Raw genomic sequence first — 25,875 nt, 5'->3', positions numbered from 1 at the left:
TATATTTTAATTTTTTAAATTTTATTTATGTTAAACTATTTGAGTTGTTCTACTCATCTTTCTTACACCACATACTTATTATGGAAAAAAGAAAAGAAATTAAAAGATGTGTGGTTGTGGGACGATAATCAGTAAATCAATTTTTCATGATGTAATATGCAGAATTTTCTCTACTCAATTCTCTTGTTTGGTTTGTTTATGACAGACTTTTTTTTATATACAAGGGAGTGAGGGGTTTTTGAGCCCAAATTTTTCATTTGGAGAACATGATCATATGTCGTCAGGCCATCAAACTTATCTTGGTTGTTAGACGTTTATTTAAGCTAGCTTGCTTGATATCATTATTGATAAGATTGAGCTTGAAATTATTATTAATTTATCAATCAAGTACTAATTGTATCTCATTTTGAGTAATGTTAGATATAGTAGTCCTAAGAGATGCAAGTCTCATGTATTTCATTTGAAAAAGAGTGAGGACTACTGTTAAAAAAATATTTTTTCATAAATAAAACACTACTCGATCCATAAAAATTCTGAGTCCGGGTGTTACATCAAGTCTTTAGTGTTTTCCTTAAAGAAGTCTCTTTGTGTTAGCCCCACAAAAAGATACACACACATATATATATATATATATATATGCCAACTTTTCAAGAAAACTAAAATTGTTTCTTGGATGTCTTCAGAACTTTGGAAATTCAAGGCTTTGAATCTCTTGGTGACTGCACCAAGGAATAGTCCCAATACGGATGAAATTCATGTTATCGAAACACAGAACATTAATTTTCATATTGTGTTATCAGAACAGGTACACTCCAAAAACAATTAGGACTAGAAACTTGAGATTATCTATAAATTAGTCACAACTAATTACTATAAGATGTATTGGCAAAATATCTATTTCTTACAATAAATTCTAAACTGGGTGGGAAGTATGCTCATAGACATTTTATTTGTTGAAGGTGATGACTGTATTTTACCAGCCGCTAGGTCAAAAAATGTTCGAGCCACGGGCATTACACGTGGACTACAAAATGCAGATATACATGCAAACTTTGTGCAAAAAAGGGGTAGATTTCACAACTGCACACCTCAATATTAGTCTACAAACAAAAAGCTTGTAATTTTGTAAAGAAACATGGGCGCAAAATCGATTCATTAAAAATCCACTTCTAAGTTGCAGCCATACCTGTGGTGACGGAAGGACCCACGCTATCCCTCGACTGAATCTCGACCAACCTCAGTTGGAAGCAACTGACCCGAATCCCACAGATTCAAAGAGACGAATCGCACGGCACAGTATTATTTCAGAGATTCTGTCTCGACCGTAGCTTCCACGGGAGGAAAATGAGGTAAAGGAGAAACCTTTGGGTGGTGCCACGAAAATGGAGATGAAATCGTTCGAGGGACGTGGATGGAGTTAAGCTGATCTCTTGGAAAGGCAAATGGAGACGGAACGGCGAAGAACAGAGAGAAGTGGAGAATGAAAGAAATCGGTGGGAAAAATAAAGATTTTTAGAAGATTTGGCGCCTAGACCTACTTCGGCGACTTCGAGCGCTGCAATAGATTTTTTCTTTTTTGGCGAAATAAATCGTTGCAAAAATACTTATATTCGCTGCAACAAATGTCAATAAGGGGCCCACTTCCTATTGAATCGGCTGTCTCAGCAAAAATAGGCGGCGATCAAAAACAGGGCGCAAAAAGTGATCTACTGCGGCGACTCTTCTTGCAACGCTATAAAAATCGCCGGAACTACTCATTTTTCTTATAGTGTAATTATAATTATTCAAGAAATCTAAAAAGCAAATAGTTGTAAGACCTATATAATATCGTATTTGGACATCGTGAAAATTACATTTATTCAAGAGATCACTCAAAAACCAAGTTGCTGTAAAAAAAAATATATATATATATACTAAACACTACCATCTTGCTTTTATCAAAATTTTATAAATGCGGTACTTTTTTATCAAATATTTGGATCGATGAGCAATCAAAAGTGGGATGAGCAAGGCATGTCATATCATCGAAATAGAATATAATGATAAGCCGGTTATGCTACTTATCATCCCACATTACACAGTATACATATTTTAATTTATTTTATTTTATTTATGTTAAACTATTTGAGTTGTTCTACTCATCATCTATACACTACATACTTGTTATGGGAAAAAGAAAAAAAATTAAAAGATATGTGGTTGTGGGATGATGATCAGTAAATCAATTTTTCATAATGTAATATGCAGAAATTCTCTACTCAATTCCCTTGTTTGGTTTGTTTGTGATAAACTTTTTTATTTTTTATTTTTATATACAAGGGAGTGGGGGGGTTTCGAGACCAAGTTTTCCATTTAGAGAACATATGCCGTCAGGCCATCAGACTGATCTTGGTTGTTAGACGTTTATTTAAGCTAGCTTGCTTGATACCATTATTGATAAGGTTGAGCTTGAAATTATTATTAATTTATAAATCAAGTACTAATTGTATCTCATTTTGAGTAATGTTAGATACAGTAGTCCTAATAGGTGCAAGTCTCATGTATTTCATTTGAAAAAGAGTGAAGACTACCGTTAAAAAAAATAATTTTTCATATAAGTTCCATATTTATTTATTTATTTCAAAAAGAGTACACAAGATTCAAACATCCGAGCATTCTAGAAATAATTTCTCATTTCTTATTTCTTAAATGGAGGAAGTAGGATTAATTCCAAGAATTTCCCTACCACCTGGGAGGTCAAGGATTTCTCGAAATATTCTGTCGATCGATAGTCCATTGTTCTTGATAAGATTTATAATTTGTTACATTTACTTATGTAACACAATTATTGCTCTTCACAAACCACTAGATTATTGACCATTCGGGGACCAATAATATTGTAATTTGTTGCCTTCAATGATCTCTGTATGTAGTCGACAATCCTATATATTTCTAACATATTGATACTTTACGTCCCAAAACGGCCAAATTACTAATTCAATCTTCCAATCCTTTACTCTTTCTCTAAGCAACTTAAAGTTTTCATATTCTTTGATTGGTTCAAATCCTTTCAAGGGAAGAACACGACCGCGACATTCAACAGCTATGTTTGAACAGAAACCATCAACAAATTATATGCTTTATCATAGGTTTTGACAGGTGCATGCAGAACAAAATTGAAGAAAACAAAGGTCGGTATTAATAAAAAAAAAAAAGTTAAAGAGGGAATTGGATCGTGTAGATTGATTTGATGCCGTAGATGTTCTGCGTGCAAGCAAAGCATGTGATCTGTGGCCGAGATGGCGTGTGAACAATGGGTTAATTTTGGAGATATTGGACCAGGCTCGAGAAAACATTAATGCATGGTATGCTAGCTGCCAGATAGATAAGATGGAAAAGGTGGATCAAACTTTCCTGGCCCATTGGAAGTGACTAGTTAGCCTATTGCTCTTAAAAATGATGATTGATGTCTGGTTTGGTTTTACTTATTAAATAATCTATCTCATTTTATCTTATATTATTATTGTAATTTTTTAAATTTATATATAAAATATAATTAAATAATTAAATTTTTTTTAATTTTAAAATAATAAATGATATTAAAAAAATATATTCTAATAATATTTTATTCAATTTTTAACTTTTAACATCATCTCATCTGTATAATTATTATATAAGTAATTTCATGTCTTTTTAACTTCGGCTTTCAAATTATTCAAGTTGAAACTTGACACGATATATATTGATTCACAATTATGATCTAGATATAGCAAATGGTAACGTCAAAGTAAGGTTGGATGTCGGTTGCTTAGATTCTGCATTTCCACGTGCTTTCAGTCACGAGTCTTATTGGTGTAAAAATATGAGGATATTTTTTTTATAAAACATAGTCGTAAAAATAACATTATTTTTAAAAAATGACACTCCAAATACATCCAAATACATAAAATTTATCTTAATATATATAGGCACACGTAATATAAACTTCCAGAAAATAATACATTTGGTCCAAAAAAAAAAAAATACATATATTGCACACCTCACTCCAACAAAAACACGTAAAATATTATTTAGTTTTCACCACATGTCACTCCAATGCAACTCAGTTTCCATCTTATTATTGCTCAGTACTCAAAAGATCATAGCAGTCGACCACGTCAACCTTCACTTTATTACCCGGCCAGGTCTTTTCGTCCCTACAAAGATTCCTTAAGTTGGGAAGGTCCCTCAATATCAATTTATGTAGCTTTGGGGTTAATATAGGATCTGGAGCCATATTGATCTCATGCAATGGACGATAATTGAAGAGCTCTTCTAAATTGGAACACGTCCATACCTGGATTACTTCTAGGTTTGGCATTGTGCGAATGGAGTTCCCAAGGGAGAGAAGATATTTCATCTTCCCACAGTCCGCCACAAATATTGTTTTCAGTCTCTGAAATCTCAGCCCGAGATGGTTGACGAGTTCTGAAATACTTTCAATGCCTCTCATATCTATCAGAATAAGTTGCTCCAAATTGGGTAGTAGGTCATACTGTGCAGCTCGTCCTCCAGTTCGAAAACTGCTATTAGCGTAACGAATCTCAAGCTTTTTTAAATTTGTAAAGCTGCCAACACTGTTAATGACCAAGTCATGTAGCATCTCATTCAGTCCCCGACAATTAGTTATTCGTAGTTCAACACTTGCAATACTCAACCAGCACCCGATCTGTCCTCCCGAGAGATCAATTCCATTCATTGTGACGCATCTTTGGGCATCTGGAGAATATAATTTTTCTGCAGAAAATAATTTGTAAATAATAATGAAAACTTTTGAATTAATATATTTTATTCAATTGTGAAAGAGTAGTAAGAAAATATCGTATAAAAATATTATAAAATTTAAAAAAATTATTTAAATATAATTTTTGAATATAATGTTTATTTTAACATTATAAAAAAATTATAATAATTAGATAAAATAAAATAAAATTTTCAAATTTAAAAATAATTTTATTTGAATGATATTTAAAATTAAAATAACTTAGAAAATACCTATATCAGTAGAATGGTCCGGCCCTAAGATGGCAATTTGGAATCTTTTTAATCTATTTGTCAAGGAAATAATTGTATTTCGGTAACTGTGACACGGGACCCATTCCAATCTGATGCATAAGAATTGTAACCGCTCAAGGCATTGGAGCTCTTCAATACATGCTTGTTCCTCATTTACCCCTTCCTTCACTTTCCAAATGTAGTTATTGCCTAACATGTCCAGAACTTCTAAACTAGACAACTTGGATATGACTCCACCTTGAACCGCTGCCAAATTGATAGTCCACGATAAGATTAGATGCCTTAAGTTGCTGAGTTGCTCCAACCCTCTTGGCAATTCTCTGATACCACTGAAAGAGAGATTAAGCATTTGAAGTCTACTGAGCCTTTCCAGCGGGGGCAATTCTTCGAGATCCCTGCAATTATTCAAAAGAAGAGCACGGAGATCATCCAGTTGAAGTAGAGAAACGGGCAATGACTTGATGCCGGTCCCACTGATATTCAAGACTCTCACTGCTTCAAATCCTTCCAAAAATCTTTCAGGAATTAAGTCAAGGCGAGGATTATTTTGTAGTAGCAAAGTTGATGCCTCTGAACATTGTATCACAGACACATCATCAGGTAGTCTTTCTAAATCGTTGTTCATGAAAGAAACTCTTTTGAGATCAGAATTTGATAGCTCAGTAGCTAAATCTCTTTCAACCCATGCCCTGAACGAACAAGCTGGGATTCAATTCCATACTCACTGCAGGTACCTGATGCAATCCATATGCTAACATCACGAACAACGTCATGCATCTTCACTGCGCGAGAATAGGAACCATCTTCCAACAAACAGGCGTCCTTCAGATTTTCAATCAAACTAATTCCTCTACTGTAGCAATCCTCATACTTTTCTCGATCATCTATCAAACCTTCCGCCAGCCAGTACCATACTAGTTCATCTATTTGAATTGAGAAGTCCTCTGGAAACAAAGAGCAGTAAAGGAAACAAGCTTTCAAGTCTTTACCTTCTAATGAGTCGTAACTCCACTTCAAAGGCTTAAAGAGCTCCTCCTCAACGCCTGTTGCATAAGGCACTGATCTTCGCAATTGTTTCAAAGCATGGTTCCATAACTCCAGCTTCGTCTTTCCTCTCATTGCAGCTCCCATGGTGATGATGGCCAAAGGAATCCCTTACACTCTTTACAAATTGCCTCAGCAAGTGGTGTGATATGTTCTAAACTAACCACATCCGTCGCATATCGACTAAATAGTTGCCAAGCGTCTTCATCCCTCAAAACGCTCACTTTAATGTCAACATCAGTCAGCATCATGTTCCTACATACATCCAAAGATCTAGATGTCAATATGATCTTACTACCCCTAGGATCTTCAAGCCGTGGGACACCCAATTTGTCCAAATCAATTTTCTCCCAAACATCATCGAGAATAAGAAGAAAACGTTCCTCCTTTAGTAGGCTTTGATGAAGTTGTGTAGCCATTCCATCCGACCCCGAACTTTCTTCCAGCTTCAAACGCAGTCTGGAAGCTATTCTCATCTGGACCCCTTTTATGTCCAAATTCTTGGACACTGTAACCCATATTACACAGCTAAAACGCAGATTTGAATTATTTTCGAGCAGCTTATTGTTCAAATTTCTCACCAGATTAGTTTTGCCGACTCCTCCCATCCCCCATATACCAATTATCCTGTTTTTATCTTCAGACAATAGAGTCATAATTTTGTCTACATCTTCTGATACTGATGTTGTTTGATCTTGAATTGAAGGTCCAGGAATATGCTCCACTTTTTTGACCTCTGAATAATTAAAAGCCACGGAACCAGCAAGGGAACTGCCCACTTCTAAAAGCCTTTCTATCTCTTTGAGATGTTCTGCCACCTTCGTGCTTATTCTATACCGCTTAGGAATGCAACTTAAGAAACATCGGGAACTCTTTGCTTTTTGAATCTGATCACACTTACGCTTCAGCTCGTCAACCTCCCCAACCCACGCATTGGCTTGACCTTTTATTACCCTTCCTTCTCTCTTAGCAAATTCCATTTCTTTTGCTGCATCATTTCTACGAACCATAAGGGATTTCATATGGCTTTCCAATAGATCAAGCTGTTGTACTGGGCTTTTGACAATGTTCTTGATCGTAGAATAGATACAGCGACAGAGAGGCCGACCAGTTTCTTCGACCGCTACACTGACAATCGGAGCCGCGACTAGTTCCATGCCGGACATTTTGCTTTGAAAAAACTCACAGCCAAAGAACTGCTGATCAAGAACACTCGTTTTCGCAGCTGCTGATTAAAAATGACAATTATTGCACTCAATTTTTTTAGTGGAGAAACTAGTACGGGAATGGCACAATCCCAGAATTTCGCTTTGAAGAGACTCAAAATCGAAAGGACTGCAAAAGAAAACGCGTTTTAAAAGTTGTTTTCTTGTTTTTGTCCTTTTACGGAGTGGAATCCAATCAAACGCGTTTTAAAAGTTTTTTTATCTTCTACGAAGAATCCAATTAAACGCGTTAGATTGGATTCCACTTCAACGTCCAGCTTTAAGAAGTAGGGACAAGTCACAAGAGTACCAGTAGGTTGTTCTACCGATCTTTGAGAGTGAAATACTTTTTATTCAGTTAAAAAAAAAAAACTCAGTTTTTTTAATCAAAATAGCCCATGGTTACATCAATTCCTATATAAACAAGAGTACTATACAGCTATATGTCAAGAATTCGTGAGACCATTTACGAGTGGAAGAAGAAGAGGCGGACGAGGAAGAGGGTAAATTGAATGCCATTGAGGAACAAGTTTATGCAATTCAATTCTGATACAGAGAAGACGTTCACTAGTCTTAGAGTGTGTTTGGATGTTGAAGTAAGTAAAAGATGATAAAATATTATTAAATATTATTTTTTAATATTATTATTATTTTAAAATTTTAAAAAATTAAATTATTTATTATATTTATTTTAAAATTTAAAAAAATTATAAGATGAATCGAGAGGAATTGAAAGAAGTTAAAGGATCCAATCTCAACCTTTTAAGTAGAGAAGCAGACGCAGCTTTGCACAATTATTGAAAAAGGAAAAATAAATAAAAAAAAAAAAGAAACGAAAAGGAGGAGCAACTTCTTTTCAAGCCTTTGAGATGCCTTTCGGTGGGATTTGTCGTTAGCGTGGACCAGAAGTCGTTGTCTCTGTTCAAACTTGTTGACAAGTTCCAGTTGGATTCGTGGAAATCTCACGCCACCTAAGAGTATTGGCAATGGCCTAGTCTAAATTTTAGTTAAAATGTTGTATTTTAACTATAACATGGATTTATAGCTAAACTAGTCCACATTAGACTAGCTATCTTGAAGTCTAAATAATAATAAAATATTAAATATTTTAATAATAATTTTTTTTTAATATTTTACAAATTTAATTAATAACTTTATTAAAAAATAAAATTATTATTTTTCAATTATTTTTTCCCTCAACCTAATTATTCAATAAATATATTTTGTAAACCATTCACCCAACAATCATATATACAAACATACCAACATTTCTTCTACCCATAAAAACAATCCACTAAAATTATAAAACAATCTACAACCATTATAAAAATAGTCTACTAATCCATCAAAACAGTCCACTAATTACAAAACAGTCTACTAAAATTACAAAACAGTCCACTAATCCATCAAAGCAGTCCAATAATTACAAAACAGTTCATTGCCATTACAAAAACAGTCCACTAATCAATCAAAACAGTCCAATAATTACAAAACAGTCCACCATTCCATCAAAACAGTCCACTAATTACAAAACAGTCCACTAAATATACAAAAACAGTCCACTAATCATCAAAACAGTCCAATAATTACAAAACAGTCCACTAATTACATCCCACATGTGGCTGGGCAGCCACTAAATGCTCAAAAAATAATGTACTACCAACATTAGAAGTTAGAAACCTCCATAAGGTGTCGAAGGAGATGTAGATGTACATCCGGAATGGAATTTCGAATCCTTAAAAATTGCCAATTGAATATTACTGAAATATTCTTGTTGCATGGCATTCATGCCACGTACATCTAGCATCATTATCTTTAGTTCAAAATTCTTCTGCTCTAGTTCAAATTTCTTCTGCTCTAGTTCAAACTTCTTCTTCTTTAGTTCAAATATTTTGTCACTTTTTTCGTCTGCTTTCAACATAGCATTTCTCCGCTCTTCCATTGTCGTCGCTCTATCCTCGGTCATTTTAGCTAACGCTTTTTTGATCTCTACCTCTTTGCCTTCCATCGACTTCCGCTTCCTCTCCCTTTCTTTCTCTACTTTTTTGCCTGGAGGTCTCTCAGTAAGAACCTCCAGGCCCTCCTCGGCTAAATTAACATCAACTTCACCAACATATTTTTCTTATGGCTTTCTCTTCTTACCAAAGGTAGATACGTGTTGCTGCCATTTTGGTTGGTGTCTCAAAAGACACCAACAATGTTCCATTGTAAAATTAGACCCTACCATCTCTTTATACAACATCTTGGCCTTCTCAATCTATAAAGGTGAAGGAATATGTTTTAGTTCATAAATAAGTCCAACATAAATTCATGATTAAAAATCCAATAATTACATACCTTGTCTTGCTCGGTTGCACCACTCGGGTGCAATGACTCTACCTGTGCTATATATGCACAGAACTTATTTGTCAATTTTTGAATCGTGGACCATCGATTCATCAATGAGCCCTCAGAACGGTCAACAATGTTTGGTTTTTTATATTCATGGTAAAATGTGGTAATTCTTTCTCACATTTGAGTTGACTTTTGATCAGTACCCCTGATCGCATCGATACTAATGTTGAGCCAAGCTGACACGAGGAGATTATCCTCCTCTACAGTGAAAGATGCACCTCTTTGAACTTTTTTTGAATGATGCCTCTTTTCACCGTCAGTTGTGGTTGCTTGGATTACAACATTAGAATGTTGCGTTGGGGTGCTATTACAACCTCCTCCCCCACTTTGTAATAGAGTGGTGAAGAAGGGGTCATCCTCAAAATGTGTGTCCATCCTTGAAAAAGATGAAATTTTCAAGGAGTCAGAAAATTGACCCAATATAGGTCCAAATTCACAAGATTCCAGCATATTCTGGAACAGTGACTGAAACAGCCAGTATCAACACTATAGAACTCCACAAATGCAACATATATATTATTTGAAGCAGTACAAAACAGTGAAGAACAGTCTATAACACTTCACCTTCTATACAAAACAGTCCACAGTTTTATTTGAAGCTAACTCTATTTGATTAATGCCTCTATTTACTGGAAAGTAAAGATGAATGGATTTCAAATCTGGATTGGTTATTGGCGCACATGTATTGAGTGAATTGAGTGAATGAGCTTCAATTTCAGTTTTAATTTTTTGAGTGAATGAGCTTCAATTTCAGTTTTAATGGCGCACATGTAATAGAGTGGTGAATGAGCTTCAATTTCAGTTTTAATTTTTTGTTCAGCACAAACATTATGCTTCTGGTCCTTACAGTTTACAAAATTCTTCAGATTTTGAGAAATCTGAAGAATTTTGGGGACATGAGGCGTGCATTATCTAGTATGTATTATATGCAGCTTTCACTTTCCTAGAAGATGGTCTAGTATGTATTATATGCAGCTTTTACTTTCCTAGAAGATGGTTTAGTAGATTCTTTTTCTTCCTACTTATGAGTTGATGTTGCTAGTGAGGTTGCGTTACTTCTGAGTAAACAGTGAAGAAAGTAAAATGGACTTGAGGTTTGAGATGTTTTGGCTACTACAAAAACATTTTTCTGTTTCCATCTAAAATAATAGAGATCCTAGTTGCTTGTAGCGCTCTACAATGCTGTTTATTGATCCAAGCAGCAAACATTAACAAAAAAATTCATGTTGTTTCTGAAGGGTATAGCCCAGCAAACATCAAGGTCTAGCCCAAAAAGTATAGCACAAACAAATAAATTCATGTTGTCATGGGGACTATGGCTGCCATGAATAACCTGGTGTCCCAAAAGTATAGCACAAACAAATATGGTACAGCCCAGCAAACATCAAGGTCCAGCCCAGCAAACCTCAAATTGCATCTCTTGTATATATTCCAAAGATAACTTATCATATATCAATTAACAAAAAAATTCTGGAATTAAAGATTTATAGATTTATAGATTTTCTGGAATTGATTCAGCTTGCAATGGTAATAGGCATTCTCTTGTAAGACAAATTTTCTGGATTAAATATGGCACCATAGAAACTTTAATTTGGTCTTGCCTCATTTTCTTATGAGTGTACCTCTACATCCAAAATGATGTGCAAGAAGAAATCCATTTAGAAAGTATGGCACCATAGAAAGTATTTATTTTCACAGGATAATGCTCATCCAAGCTTAAAGATAATGCTCATCCAACGTGCAAAAGTAATTGGCCATGAAAGTCTAGCTGAAAATTTTGATCTGAAGATACTTCGAGCCCTTGGAATGTCTTTCTCTGTTGCTCTTATATGTCTATCTTTCCTCATTTTTAATGTTACTCTAGTTAGGAACAAAAGATATTAAGATAAAGTCATCAGTTATTTTTTTTTTTTGATCGGTAATAAAGTCATCAGTTATTTAAGTCTACTTTGTTATGTTGTGTAGTTTAAGTTGATTTCTGCAATATTTGTGTTACATACTGATGTATAATAGTTTGACCCTCTCCATTCATAACTTATCAAACATATTGTAAAGCATATTGTAATTGAATACTGTTTTATTAAAAATAAGTTCAGACATGTTCTGCTATTTGATTATTTGACTCTATGCATTCTTAGTACAACAAATGTTTTGTTTGGCCAGCCTGGGGAAACTACTTGTATATATATATATATATATATATATATATATCTAAAGGTGAAAGAGATATTGCTATTTTCTATTCATTTTCTACTCATGAATTGCTTTATAAAGTAATATGAACAATCCCCAGCTTGGTCAATCCATATGAATCACTTTCCATGAAACCGAATGTCTGGATGGAAAAAAATGATCATGGATCCCCACAAATGGCTTGGAATATACATAAAGAATTCTCAATTTCTTGTCACTTTACAGTCTATGTGATACCATCATCACCTCAAGGATCTTTCAAACTCAGTTCTTATGTGGGACTCAAATTCATTTGTTGTGGTGTATTAAGTTAATGGTCTTATAAGTAGCAATGATCTTATGCACTACTGATATGTGTCTATACTTTCATAAAATTGGTGGCATGTTAAATATAGATGATATGTGTCTATAGAATAGTCCACGAGGTCAGCAAGTTATGTCTACCAATTCAGAAACCACAATACCCAAATCTCAAATCAGATTCCAGCACAAAAATACCAAAATCACAAACCAAAATACGGAAATCTCAAAGCAAAATACTATAATCACTAAACACTACGCATGACCACAGAAAAATACCCAAATCACAAACCAAAATACCGAAATCTCACGAGGGTTACACGAAAATACCCCAATCGCGATTTTGAAGTTCAGTTTGTAGAGGAAATGTGCAATCTTTGGACGAGGATTCACGGGCAATGCAACCTTGTGACAGAGTTCCGCGCAAACCCTAAACACAGTGTCAATCATTTGATGAAATGTGAGAAAATAGAAAGAGAAGAGGGAGAGGAAATCGTCGCAGAGAAGAGGGAGGGAGGAGCGAGGAAGAGAAATTACCTTTTGGGCTGGAAGACGCCGGCAGGACGACGGAGAGAAGGCGTCTCGCGCTTGAAGAAGACGAAGGCGTCTCGCGGGTTGAAGAAGGCGTCTCGCGGGTTGAAGAAGGCCTCGGGCTACGGAGATCTCTGTTTCGGGAAGCAGAGATGAAAACGAGATGAAAACGAGGGAAATAGACCAGGAAAGAGAAAATAACGTGGGAAGTAGATGAAATAATAAAATACTAGTATAAACCATGAACAGTAACTCGCTATATTTGGAGAGGAACTTAATTTTACTGTAGCTCAAGTCTTTAACTTTATATTTTTAGCTAGTCCAATGTAGATGTTTTTTTTTACATTTAGCTAAATTATAGACTTGCATTGGCATTTGGCTAGTCCATTGCCAATGCTCTAACGCTTTAATTCCGAAAACCATTAAAGAAAAAACTGAATTCTAAGTCATTTTTTCAGTCATCTGAGGATATTAGCATTGCTCTATACATATATATATATATATGTAAAATTATATTTATATAATATGATTTAAAAAATCTTTATATTAATTTATGTATATCTAAATATTTAACTATTTATAAATAGTATTTATTTAAATTTAAATAATTATTATTCATCATACAAATCATATTTTAATCAATATTTTTCTCTCATTCTACTCTCTCTTCTAATCCTTTCATTTTCTCTTTCCTTTAATAACATAACAAACATTCATTTACACATTCATTTTATTATTATAATATATTATATATTTTTTTTTCATTTTATTATATTTTTAATATAATATATAAAAAAAATTATATTTTTTATTATTACATTTATATTATTAATGTCAAATATATATAGTGGATGTTAATTATAAAATATATATAAAAAAATTAATTTTAGCAAAAAATTAATAATAATATTTTATTATTATTTTATTTCAAATATACATAAGTCAATGTGAAAATTTTACTTAAATGATAAAATGAATATACAAAAAAAATAATTTTACATATGTATATGTATATGTATACATTAATGCTAATGATATGGACAAGAAGGCATTGATAAAGAAAAGAATTTACTTTCAAAAAATAAAAATAGAAATAAAGAAAAGAGTAGCAACTTCTTTCTAATTTTCGAGCCACTCAACGTTTTGATCACGAAAACGCGTAGCTGAATTAAATAATATTAATATCAGAACCATTGAAGAAAAGAAAAACGCTATACGCAGTCGCTTGGGGGAAGCGCCGCGCAAGCGGCTGCTGATGTGGCCATTAAATGAAACGCAGCGTTTTGAAGTGGTCATAGATTTATCGTGCACTGGCCGTTTCTCTTCTTTCAGCCTCGTGACCCTCATCTAGCCGAAACATGAAACCCATTCTTCTTCCTCCCTCCTTCTCTGCTCCCTCTCTGCTCCTCACGAGGCCTCTTTCTTTGACCCCTCGAAGCCACGACCCTCCACTCAAAGCCGCCTGTTACGGCCTCCCTTCGATACCTCCTTCTCCTTCATCCCGAAAAACCCTAACTTTCCTATCCCGAAAAACCCTAACTTTCCTTCCCCTTCATCGCGAAAAACCCTAACTTCGTTTAGTTCGGGAACACAGCTCCACTTCTGGCACACAGCTCCACTTCCGGTACGCAGCTTCAAACCCTAACGTCTACTACCACAAATCTAAGGTCCTATTTAAATGGGTATATTTCCTTTTAACATTCCATAATTTTCCTGAAGGATTTTTTTATCTACGAAATGTGTGATTTTTTTTATCTACAAACTGTTAGGGTTTTCAGGTTCTTTGTCTTTGTATTACTGATTGCTATTTTCTTTTTTTTGCTTATTTCTTGTTGAAGTTTGTACACCCCTTAAGAAGATTTATTGTTGGGAAACTTCGAATTGATCTTTGAGAATTTTGGGGGTTCACCTTTCGGCCTAATTTTGTGGGTTTGGGTTCTGTCAAGTAGTGTATTGTGCCAGATTTCAGATATTTAATTTGGTATAATACAAGTATCGGTTGCTTGAGATTTCAATAATATTTTTAGGTTCTAATAAGGTTATTGAATCTGTATTTCGTTGGTTGCAAATATTTGGTAGTGAATTTATTCTTGGGAAACTTCGAATTGATCTTTGGGGCATTTGGCGGTTCACCTTTCGGCCTAATTTTGTGGATTTAGGTTCTGTCAAGTAGTATATTGTGCCAGATTTCAGATATTTAATTTGGTATAATACAAGTATCGGTTGCTTGAGATTTCAATAATCTTTTTAGGTTCTAATAAGGTTATTGAATCTGTATTTCGTTGGTTGCAAATATTTGGTAGAGAATTTATTATTGGGAAACTTCGAATTGATCTTTGGGGCATTTGGCGGTTCACCTTTCGGCCTAATTTTGTGGATTTAGTTCTGTCAAGTAGTATATTGTGCCAGATTTCAGATATTTAATTTGGTATAATACAAGTATCGGTTGCTTGAGATTTCAATAATCTTTTTAGGTTCTAATAAGGTTATTGAATCTGTATTTCGTTGGTTGCAAATATCTGGTAGAAGACCAATACAGAAATAAGACCACCTTTCGACCAATATTTCTGTATTTCATGACTAATAACTAAATAATTCATTGAAATTGTAATCACATCTCTACTATTTTTCTTTGTATCAAATGTCTTGAGTCATCAACCCGTGAGGCGAAAATGTTTATAATTGACCAATATTGTAATAGTTTGGAAAATCAAGATATAGAAATAAGACTTATTTTATGTGTCTCTCTCATGCATGGACGTAGTCTTCAAGTAGTTAAACTGCTGCCAATAAAAAAAAAATATTTCAGGAAGCCTAAAAACTTTTATAAGCTTATTATTATGATTGTTTTCATAAATTGGTAAGCTATAAAAGTAGCTGCCAATTTTGTTCACTAGCTGCTCAGGCTTGTGCTCGTTATGGAAGTGCTTGTTTAGGTGCTTGAAAATCTTAGATTTCCCTGTTATGTTTATCCTTGGAAAGAAAAAGAATACTTGATATGTTTTCAAATGCATCAAAACTTGTAGCTGTCAACCTCATTAACTTCTTGTGAGTAGTCAAAGAGAGTTTCTTAGCAGCAGACTGTTTCACATTCTTGATACAAGAAACTAAAAACTGCTGCATGAGAATGTCCTCATCATCACTGTCTTCTTCACCGTCAGCGAAACCATCGTGCTTCTGTAATATTGAAACTACATTGAGATATTCAAATACTAAAAGAAATCCAGGACGACCCTTCTTAGGGTGTCCAAAGTACAACACAAAGGTAAATAGTACTCTTCTAATGTAAGGTTGAAATAATATATTGATTATTTTTACGTACCTAACAATTTTTTATATATGTGTTAAATATTAGGGATTACCATATTGCAAATATTTCAAGTGGGTTGATAGTAATCAACACACATACTCGGAACTACAAGAAAAAGAAATTCAACTCTTAAGAAAGGAGGAAGAGCTCGAGAAGAGACTCATCGATGTCGAAAGGAGGGAGATTCAGCTCCGTAAAATAGTAGATGAGATCGAGAAGAGAGAGATGGTGCTATCCAGTAAAAATGAGGAGGTTCGAAAAAAGGAGTTGGTCCTTCTTGAGAGAGAAGCACTCCTAAGGCGTTCACGCATGCTACCCCGGCTATATTGGAGTTTTGTGATAATTGTTTGTTGTTACTTGTTGAATTGGTAGTGGTTTATGTTATAAATCATGGTCTGAATTTGTAGTGTAAAATACCTTTTGGAAATTTGGAGTCCAGTTTCTATGTACATAATGACTAAATTTCAGTTTGATGTCCTTTTAGATTGTAAACTGAGTTTGTAGATGAAGTGTAAAATAAGTTTTGCAACCTGATTTCCATATTGTATGTACAGAATGTATAAATTCCAGTTTGATGTGAATTTAGATGCTTGTAGAATGCCAGCTATGTCGTTATTATGATGGATATACTCATCTGTTCAGGTTCAGCTTAAAAACAAATAAAATGTAAAAGTCACAAAATGCCAAACGATTACTGGGCAACCCGCTGCCTATAAACAAATTGAAAACCAAGCTTGACTCAGTTTACTCATCTGTTCAAAATTCATTTCCTTCATTCAAAACAAATTGAAATGAAGGGCCAAAAGCCAAAACTGGAAGTAACAAGTCACGTACACCAAAACCTTCCGCATAGACTCACGTACACCAAAAGCCAAAACTGGACTCCAAACTCACGTCAATATCCCACAACATAATTACAACTATCCTGAAAATGAAGAGCTTACAAACTTACAAAACTTAATTATCACAATAACTCAAAATGAACTTATAACTAGCATATGTTTCTTCCCACACAAATAAATTACAATTTTATATGTGTGTCATGCTTTCTTCCCATAAAAGTAATTACAACAATTTAAATAGTCCTCTTGCAAGCTTCATTCACAAGAAAAACACAACAATTACAATTTTCAACTTGTAATGTTTTCTTCCAAAAATACTGTACTTACAAAAAATATTCATTGCCAAGCTATCCTTGCCACCAAAATAATTACAACTTCCACGACTTCCATTCTTTCTTCCCACCAATATATTTACAAAAACTACAAGAGATCCAAGAATTCTTCCAAAAATATACATGGAAAATATATTGGGGCAGCTATGGAATCCTAGAAATCATGAAGTTTTGGTTATCTTGGCTGTGAACCGATACTTGCAACTGTAGGGAAACCAAAAAAAAAAAAAAAAAAATTTAGACAATAAAACAATTGTAAATAGAAAATTGTATAAATAGAAAATAACAATAGCTATAAGCATTCTACAACAAGTTGCTAATCTTTTTCCAAATGCCAATCCTATGCCCAGATTTCAATTGATGGGTTTTCATTATAGACATGCCAAATGAGAAGAGCTTAATGGAGTGCTCCATAATAAGTATTTTTTCTACCAAAATTTTTAAAAAATTATCAACATTCAAGGCAAGCATATTCAACAAGAGATCACATTTTGTAGTGAAAAATGCTACATTATGGCATTAGAAGAAGTTGAAGTTAGAGGTATGCTCAATGTTGCAAGAAGTCCGAACCATATCATTTGGGTAAATGTTGTGATCCGTCCAAACCAAGTTGCATCTGTAAAGAATAAATAGTAAATATTAATGTGACATCAATTTATTAATATTAAAAATACCTTAGGTTTAGAAATCTTACACTTTCTTGACTCTCAACCATATTTTGGAATCCACTAATGTCAAAAGCTGAGTTGACTGGAATAGTCTAAAGATATATAGAACAAAACAAAAATTATGAACCAATATAAGTCTATCGCACGTATGTGGCAAACACTTGTCCAAATATAAGGCAGAAATTTTCTAACAAAAATATGTATACCTGCACGTTTCCTTCAGAATCAAGATCTATCTCAGATGGGCCAAATAAATTCCTACACGTGTTTTGAGATTCTATATCCCCTCCATCTCGCTAATAGTCAAGTAACAAGTAAAAAATCTATATCAGCACTCCATTAGCATAAATAAATCAATCCAAATAAATATTTGTCTCAAATAAACTTGTTATTATAGATATCGAACCTCTTTACTTTTTCCCTTTACAGTTGATTTCTTCGTCCTCGCTTTAACCTTCCGCATTTCTTGCTCCATCCTGGATGCTCTCCTCAGAGATGAGGGTCTACCTTTTCCGCGCACAACTCGTGGACTGAGTACTTGCTGCGAACTACCAACGGTAGGTGTGTCATTTGTAGTTAAACCAACATTGGACTGAGTTTGGGTCATCGACGGGGGTTCTTGGTTGCCATGATATAAATCAATCATTGCATATAACTTCTTAGTTGCATCTTCAGTATGCTCTTTTGAACCCGCTGCATGAGTAATCATCCGATAACAAATATTCAGCAGACTTGAATATCTGTTAGTATCTTCCCGTTGATTTCCTGTGTCATAAGTACTATGGACTAACGTATATCTCCGTTTGATGTCCTTCCTCCATCGATCTAAAATATACCTATCTGGCAAGTACTTTATCCCGTTGCATTTGAATATGGCCAAGACATGCCTACAAAGTATCCCCTTCATTTGAAACAACCCACATGAACACTTTACATCGCAATCTTCCTCATTAAAGTCCACGTAATATGTAACATGTTTCGTGAACTCCTCAACAGAAATTTCATCTTCTACCAAGTAGGTCTTCTTCACACCATCCCTTCTACGTAGAGAAGAATCCATATCGAGTACACCCATAACTTGCTGCTGAACTTTCCTGAATTTTGCATTCGTGTACAACTCTTGGAATCTCTTCTCGATTGGAGATCTAGAGATGCATGGTATCGTAACGCTGAATGAGTGGAAGTCCGAACTGATTTCATTCTCAATTTTCTTTCTCAACGCATTGTCGTATTGGTCGACAAACTCGTTCAAGTTTGTATTCGCATGAACATATCCGTCGAAAAATGCATTCATGCTTTCGCTCTGTTGTGTTGTACTCATGCCAGCCCAAAAATATTCCTTCAAAAATACTGGTACCCAATGTGTGCGCTCAGCGTACAAACTTTGCAACCAAACATTTTCTTCCAAGTTGTACGTCTTAATTACCTCTTCCCACGATATCTCAAATTCTTCAATAGTTTGAGTGTCATACACACATTTCATCAGTTGAGTTTTCAGGCCACTTTTGTAGGCACGATGAGAGCCAAGCTTCTCGGGAACTTTTTTTAATATATGCCAAAGGCAAAATCTATGTCGGGTTTTCGGAAATACAATGGCAATAGCATTTTTCATTGCTCTGTCTTGGTCAGTAATAATAGCTGGCGGGGCTATACCATCCATACACTGCAGCCAAGTCCGAAATAACCAAGTAAAAGTCTCTGTGTCCTCACTGGAAATTAACCCTGCTCCCAAGAGAATGGATTGCCCATGATGGTTTACACCAACAAAGGGAGCAAAGGGCATCCCGTATCTGTTTGTTAAATACGTGGTGTCAAATGTTACCACATCACCAAAATCTTGATAAGCTGCCCTACTGCGTGGATCTGCCCAAAAGACATTCTTCAATCTCTCATCATCATCTAAATCCATCAAGGCAAAGAATCCGGGGTTCTTATACTGCATTCTACAAAAATAGTCTTGAAGTGCTCCAGCACCACCTGCTCCAAGTCGTAGATGTCTCGCCTTATCGATGTAATTGCGACAATCTTTTTTCAAAAATGGGAGATTCTCAAATCCTCCCGCACCCACAACAAGAGATCCGAAACTTTTGTTCATTCGAATGCCAGCTATGTCGTTAGTATCAAGTACCCTTTTTACAGTCTCACTAACTTCGCGATTACATCGGAAGAAACGAGATTTCTGTGGACTCAATCCGTGATTGTGGGTATTATGAACAGTGGTCAACTGCATCTTCCCCTTAACTTTTAAGACATTAATCCTTACCTTACAGTCAGTCTTTCCTGTCGGGCGTGGTTTGGCGACATTCATTGTCCTATTCCGAGCTTTCCCCCCACGGGCACAACCAAGAGTGACATATCTGACACTCCCTTCGTCATCCCTTTCACTCCTTTGTGTCATGGATCCAAACCCACATTTCTTAGCATATATCTTATAATAGCTCATTAATTCCTCAAAAGAATCAAACTCCATCCCCGCTTTTGGCTCCTCAATCATATCACTACCATCCATTCGGTCTAACGGAGGTGTCTCGGCAGTGCCATCGCCAGTTTCCCCTAAATCTGGCCTATCCTCTTCACCTTGTTCATCAAGCCTAGAGGAGAAACAAGGCGCTTCAGTTTCCCTACACCCGGGTGTATCCTCTTCAAATCTTTCGGTTGTTCCGGAGCTTGTAGCCATGGGAGGAGTCGGAGGTCTCATCCCATATTGAAATGGATAACCAGTATTCTGCTAAAAAAGAAAGCAATTAAACTTCCAACAAACAGGAAAAAAAATAAAAATAAAAATAAACAACAATCAAGTAGCATCACCATCTGAATGTTGCTTGGACATTGGTATGCATTTGAATATGTGATAAAAGCTGGTGACCATGCAGGTCCTGTTCCGTAACCGTGCATGTAATTTGAAAATTTTGGAGCAGTTGTTGGGATGTTCTAACATAACAACAATAATAATGATAATTAGCAAGTACGAGGTTTTCAAACTCCTAACAAATATTAGGAATCATGTAACATACCGCAGTTGAGGGATTTGAGCTACATGGTATCGAGAGAGATGGGTTTTCTTTTCCTTTTTCCATGCTGACATGCTGCATTAAAAATAATTGTACAACCATTTTTATAGGAGGAAAAAAGTTCAAAGAATTCAAAATCTTTGAAAAAAGCAGCTTTTTTAAAATTTTTGCAACAATTCAAACATTTAATTTAATTTACTTCCCCAACTAATTATTTCATGTAGACAAGTAGTAGATAACTCGATAACCATAGCAGGAAAAAGTTAATAATTATTGTATGCATGTTCTGCTACCATAACATGCATCCACAAATTTCTATAATAATAGGGACTTAAGATTTGTGTGTTGTGAGGGCCAATAGCAAGTGAATCTGATTCCTTCCAGATCCAGGTCAAGGTGTACATATGATGATAGTGAAGGTGTACATATGATGATATAACTTATATAAGTTAAGATCTGTCTTTAACTATTACGGAACATCTTTTTTTCTTAAGAATGAAATAAAAGAGTATTTAGTTGGAACGCAAGGAATATTTGATTCCGAATTAAGACAACATAAAAACCTTCGAAATTCTTTAATTAATGAATGGAAAAACTGGCTAAAGGTTCATTATCAATATGATTTATCTCAGATTAGATGGTCTAGATTAATATCACAAAAATGGCGAAATAGAGTCAATCAATATCAATGTCGTATGACTAAAAATAAAGATTTAAACAAATGTGATTCAGATGAAAAAAACCGATTCATTGAATATGAAAAACAAAATTCTTTTGAAGTAGATTCATTACTAAAAAAAAACAAAAAAATTAAAAAAACAATATCAATATGATCTTTTATCGTATAAATCTATTAATTATGAAGATGAAAAAAACTCATATATTTATGGATTGCCATTACAAGTAGTTAAACCAGATGTGATACGGTGGAATAAAGGAAAGCAGAGAAAGCAGAGCTACTAAAAAAATCCTTCTTGAAAGAGATATGTTTCTCACTGAATCACGTTGATTGTGCAGATCCTGTTAAAGACGCTTCATGTTCTTCTGATGTTAATATGCTGGCTTGTCATAGTCTCCTAGAGGAAAACAACAGATATGAACGGCGCACATGTTAATGTGCAGAGCTTCAAAATATAGCTTCAAAACAGAGGATTTTCGGTAGAGTACTCTGATTGTTAATGTGCAAGCTTCTCATAGTCTCAAAGTTTTATGATTTCTTACCACACGGTGAAGAAGAAGAAGGCGAAGACCGGTAGAGTACTGTGAACAGCGCGCACGAAGACCCACCCCGTGACGACGACCCCGTGAGACGACGATGCTTTCAGACCCACACCGTGATTTTCGGTACAAGAATATTTCGGAACCGTCGATTTATCAAACCGACGATGATTCCCAGTATTTTTCTCACTTTCTTTCAACAAGCAAACCAATGTTCTGAAACTTTTTCCGCACGGCCAAAACCCAGCACTTGTTTCCTGGACATTCGGACATGAATAGCTTGGAGAAGAAGCTGCTGTTTTCATCTTCCCGCATTTTGAAATTTTGATTTTTTTTTTTTTTTTAATTAACGTGGCAAAAAAAATTTTTTTTTTTTTGCAGCCGACTGTGCGCCGTTTGCACATGCCGACTGTGCCTAGCAGAATTGTTGAAGAAAAAACACGCTTACAAAGCCCCCACACACGTGATGCTCACACAAAATATTAATATCAAAGCCCCATTTGTTTTTGTATTAAATAATATTAATATCAAAGTCCCACTACTTGTGTTAATTCACATATATGTATAAGAATAATATTAGTATATCTTTTCATTTTATTCTTTTATTTTGACTGTTTATATATTTAATTTTTTTTTTACTTATTGATTAAGGGAAATGACTATTAGGTTGGGTTTGAATATTGAGATAAGATGAGACGATTTTATATGAAATTTGAAAGTTGAATAAAATATTGTTAAAATATTATTTTTTAATATTATTATTATTTTGAAATTTAAAAAAATTAAATTATATATTATATTTGTATGAAAATTTAGAAAAATTGTAATTATAAGATGAGATTAGATAAAGCACTTCACTATCTCAACGGAGGTTTATTATAATTTTTTAAAAAAATTAAAAAATTAATTATTTTTTAATATAGTCAAGTGTTTAAATTAACAATATGGTGAACGTGTAGAACAATAAAATTTTTAAATAGGTATACGAAAAGGAAAAATGGATTACAAAATTGTACAAGAGCATTCATAATAGTTTCTTTATCTTATCTTTTAAAATACATAACCAAATTTCATTTTTTCTATTTTACATAATGACTTCTACAATTTATCATACATAAGTTTATCTATTTTGTCTTCATATCATTTAAATAATTTTTTTATTCTTTTTAAATATTTCATTTCTACCAATAAATTTGCAATATCCATATATATATTTTTTATATTGGCAATATATTTTTATATACAATGTAATATAATTCTATTCTATACATACAAAATAAAAATATATAATCCAAATTAAAATTAAAATTAAAATTAAAATATGAAAAAATTAGTTAAAAAATATTTCCAATATTTTTTTTTGAAGAAAATGAAATAGATGTGTTTAAATGACAAACAATAAAAAAGACTTTGATTACATGGTAAAAATCATAAAAATAGAAAATAAATGAGTAAATAAAATATAAATAACAAAAAAATGTTTACATGATAAATAGTACCCGCCACATGTAGCAGGTAACTTTAGTTAATTATATTTTAAATTTCTTTTTATATAATTGGATGGAACTCATTTTCTAAACAATTCTTCAAATAATTTATATTTTTTGTATAATACATAAGTCATTGACAATGCTAAGGGGCAAACCACAATGGCACCATTGAGACAATTATTTTCTGTTTTCTCTTTATTTATTTTTAAAGACAAAAGAATTGTACAAAAGAATTCCACATATTGACGTGGAATTAATATAGTCGTTGCTGCCTTAATTAAGTTTTGAAAAGATTATGATATAGACGAACGAGAAATTAGAAGAAATCAACACTTTTTCTTTCTCTCCAAACAATTTTTTTCTCTACCCAAGCAACCAACTATCTCAGCCTCTCCGCCTAGGGGGTGGAGTTTCGGCTCCTCCCTCCCTCCGACTATCCAGCCATCGATAGCCATATATATCGATTTTTTTTTCGATTTTTTTTTTGTTCTAGTTTTTCGGCTATAGCATCAAGATATTTCGATTTGCTGCTTACCGACCTTCTACGACCGCCATGTGCCCCACCATCGGACTCCCTAGCCGTTAATCTGTCGGACGGAATGAGAAAACAGTCCAAACATGCGGCGCGTGTCTCGCGCGCAGCTTACAATGCGCGTGAAACCCACGCTCCACCGTGCCAAGGTGAATCTTCTGCCACCACGTGCAGTACCATCGGGGTTAACAGTTTCGGATCTCTTAGATCCAAGTACTACCTTCTTCCCTAGAGTGGCGCGTGAGCCGCACGTGCCACCATTGCTAGTGACAGTCCTACTCTGACGTCTAGGCTCATCTTCATGTTGTTGTTTCCCTATGGTCTTACTTTCCCTAACCAAGGATCAAGATAAAATGGTCGTGAAAGTCTCATTCAACTAGACTAGATCAACAAAATGCAGCACACAACTTTCAACTACGGCTTTTAGTCGTAGTTTTATAGTCTGTTTATCAGACTATGTTAAAACCGCTTTAAATGGCTTACCCATAGTGAGAAATGTGTGGGAGTCAAACTTTTACCACTAGATCCTGCTTTTTTGTTTTCTCTTATGTCGTTTTTGCTTATTTTGGGATGATTGTTAGGGTCTCCCATTCTATTGAATCTTGTATCTTTGTAACCAATTAGTTAATTTATATTATGCTTAGAAAATGTTTTGAAAATATTGAAAAATTTTAGAAAAAAGCTAAAGTCACTAAGGGTGGGTCCACACACAATTTTTTTTTTTAACTTAGTAATTAAAAAAGTACTTTTTAATGATGTTCTTAATTTTTTTTCAAAAATGTTTAAAAATGTAAAAAATGAATGAAAAAAAAATTCAAATGGTCTTATCAAGACCCATCCTCGGACTACACCCTTGGTGGGTGTAGCACGACTCAAAATTTTATTTTGAAAACAGTAGCTAGCCCATCCCATTTCCCTCATCTTCTCTTTATACCAGTTTCTTCCCCAGATTTCTTTCCTCCATTTTTTCACTCGCTTGTCATCCATATGTAGCTCCGCCCTCATCGTCACCATGCATGGCTTTCTCATCTTCTCTTGATACCCATTTTTTCCTCCACTTAAGAAATGTACTTTTAAGATACCTGTAGGAGATAAAATATCCCAAATCCAAATAAACCAAAACTAGTTCATCAAAGGGTCTCCACTAGAAAACAATAGGAACAGAGAGGTAGAAGAGACATAGAGAGGATAAGAAAGGGACAAGGGAAAATAAAGTGTCGGAAGAAAGGAAATGTGGCCACATAAAGAAAAAATGAGAAAGTGGAGAAAATAGAGGTGGTCAGACATGCAAGGAAAAGGCTATCATTTCTCACCACTACGGAGGGGCACGTGGAAAAAGGCCTCGAATAAAAAGGGGACGGCTAGACGACTCCAGGAGGATGGCTTAACTACTTCAACCTAGCAACGAGAGCTTTAGAGAGAATATCTCTCTCAGCAATAGATCTCCGACTTTTATTGTACAGTGAGAAATGAGAGACTGTAAAATACTCATGTTATAGTGGATTTTTCTTTACCAAACCCCCGTGGACATAGACATTATGCCGAACCATGAAAATCTATGTCTTAATTTTTTTATTTTCTCTGCATTTGCTACTTATTCACTACCATGAATGTACGTTGGATGCCGCACAACCCCACCGAACCATTACCGGGGGATTCAGACCACACCGATCGAGGCCTAAATCGCTACTAGGGGCCGAAAATGACTCTTTCTTCCCTTTCGACCTATTATGAGATTTTTTCAACATTAACAATTGGCACTGTCTATGGG

At 34.5% G+C, this 25,875-nt stretch overlaps 3 protein-coding genes across 3 annotated transcripts; all 3 read right to left on the bottom strand.

Annotated features, from left to right (window-relative positions):
• Nucleotides 1–3,911: 3,911 nt before the first annotated feature.
• Nucleotides 3,912–7,259, bottom strand: LOC108997975 (probable disease resistance protein At4g27220). The gene is made up of 2 exons (XM_018974367.2): nt 5,014–7,259; nt 3,912–4,755 (listed from the first exon to the last, which is right to left on the bottom strand). The coding sequence occupies exons 1-2, from the start codon at nt 5,657–5,659 to the stop codon at nt 4,097–4,099; spliced, it is 1,305 nt and encodes a 434-aa protein (XP_018829912.1). The 5' UTR covers nt 5,660–7,259; the 3' UTR covers nt 3,912–4,096.
• On the bottom strand, nt 6,150–7,244 carry LOC108997976 (disease resistance protein At4g27190-like). The gene has a single exon (XM_035691375.1). It carries the CDS (start codon nt 7,242–7,244, stop codon nt 6,150–6,152), a length of 1,095 nt encoding a protein of 364 aa, XP_035547268.1.
• Nucleotides 7,260–15,650: 8,391 nt separating the features above from the next.
• LOC108987168 (protein FAR1-RELATED SEQUENCE 5-like) lies at nt 15,651–25,109 on the bottom strand. Its single transcript, XM_035691374.1, has 6 exons — nt 25,039–25,109; nt 24,220–24,436; nt 18,260–20,578; nt 18,060–18,149; nt 17,880–17,945; nt 15,651–15,878 (listed from the first exon to the last, which is right to left on the bottom strand). Exons 1-6 carry the CDS (start codon nt 25,107–25,109, stop codon nt 15,651–15,653), a joined length of 2,991 nt encoding a protein of 996 aa, XP_035547267.1.
• Nucleotides 25,110–25,875: the final 766 nt, after the last annotated feature.

The sequence above is a fragment of the Juglans regia genome, chromosome 7 (assembly GCF_001411555.2).
Source record: "Juglans regia cultivar Chandler chromosome 7, Walnut 2.0, whole genome shotgun sequence".
NCBI lineage: Eukaryota > Viridiplantae > Streptophyta > Magnoliopsida > Fagales > Juglandaceae > Juglans > Juglans regia.
This window is presented reverse-complemented; position numbering and strand designations above follow the sequence as displayed.

Excerpts from the sequence above, each read along its gene's own strand:
- LOC108997975 (XM_018974367.2), bottom strand. The coding sequence starts at position 5,659 with ATGAACAACGATTTAGAAAGACTACCTGATGATGTGTCTGTGATACAA. Across the intron at positions 4,756-5,013 it reads GGACCATTCTACTGATATAG|AAAAATTATATTCTCCAGAT; the intron begins GTATTTTCTAAG and ends TATTTTCTGCAG.
- LOC108997976 (XM_035691375.1), bottom strand. The coding sequence starts at position 7,244 with ATGTCCGGCATGGAACTAGTCGCGGCTCCGATTGTCAGTGTAGCGGTC.
- LOC108987168 (XM_035691374.1), bottom strand. The coding sequence starts at position 25,109 with ATGAGGGCGGAGCTACATATGGATGACAAGCGAGTGAAAAAATGGAGG. Across the intron at positions 20,579-24,219 it reads GCGTGGGTTTCACGCGCATT|AATACTGGTTATCCATTTCA; the intron begins GTAAGCTGCGCG and ends CTTTTTTAGCAG. Across the intron at positions 18,150-18,259 it reads TAAAGGGAAAAAGTAAAGAG|CGAGATGGAGGGGATATAGA; the intron begins GTTCGATATCTA and ends CTTGACTATTAG.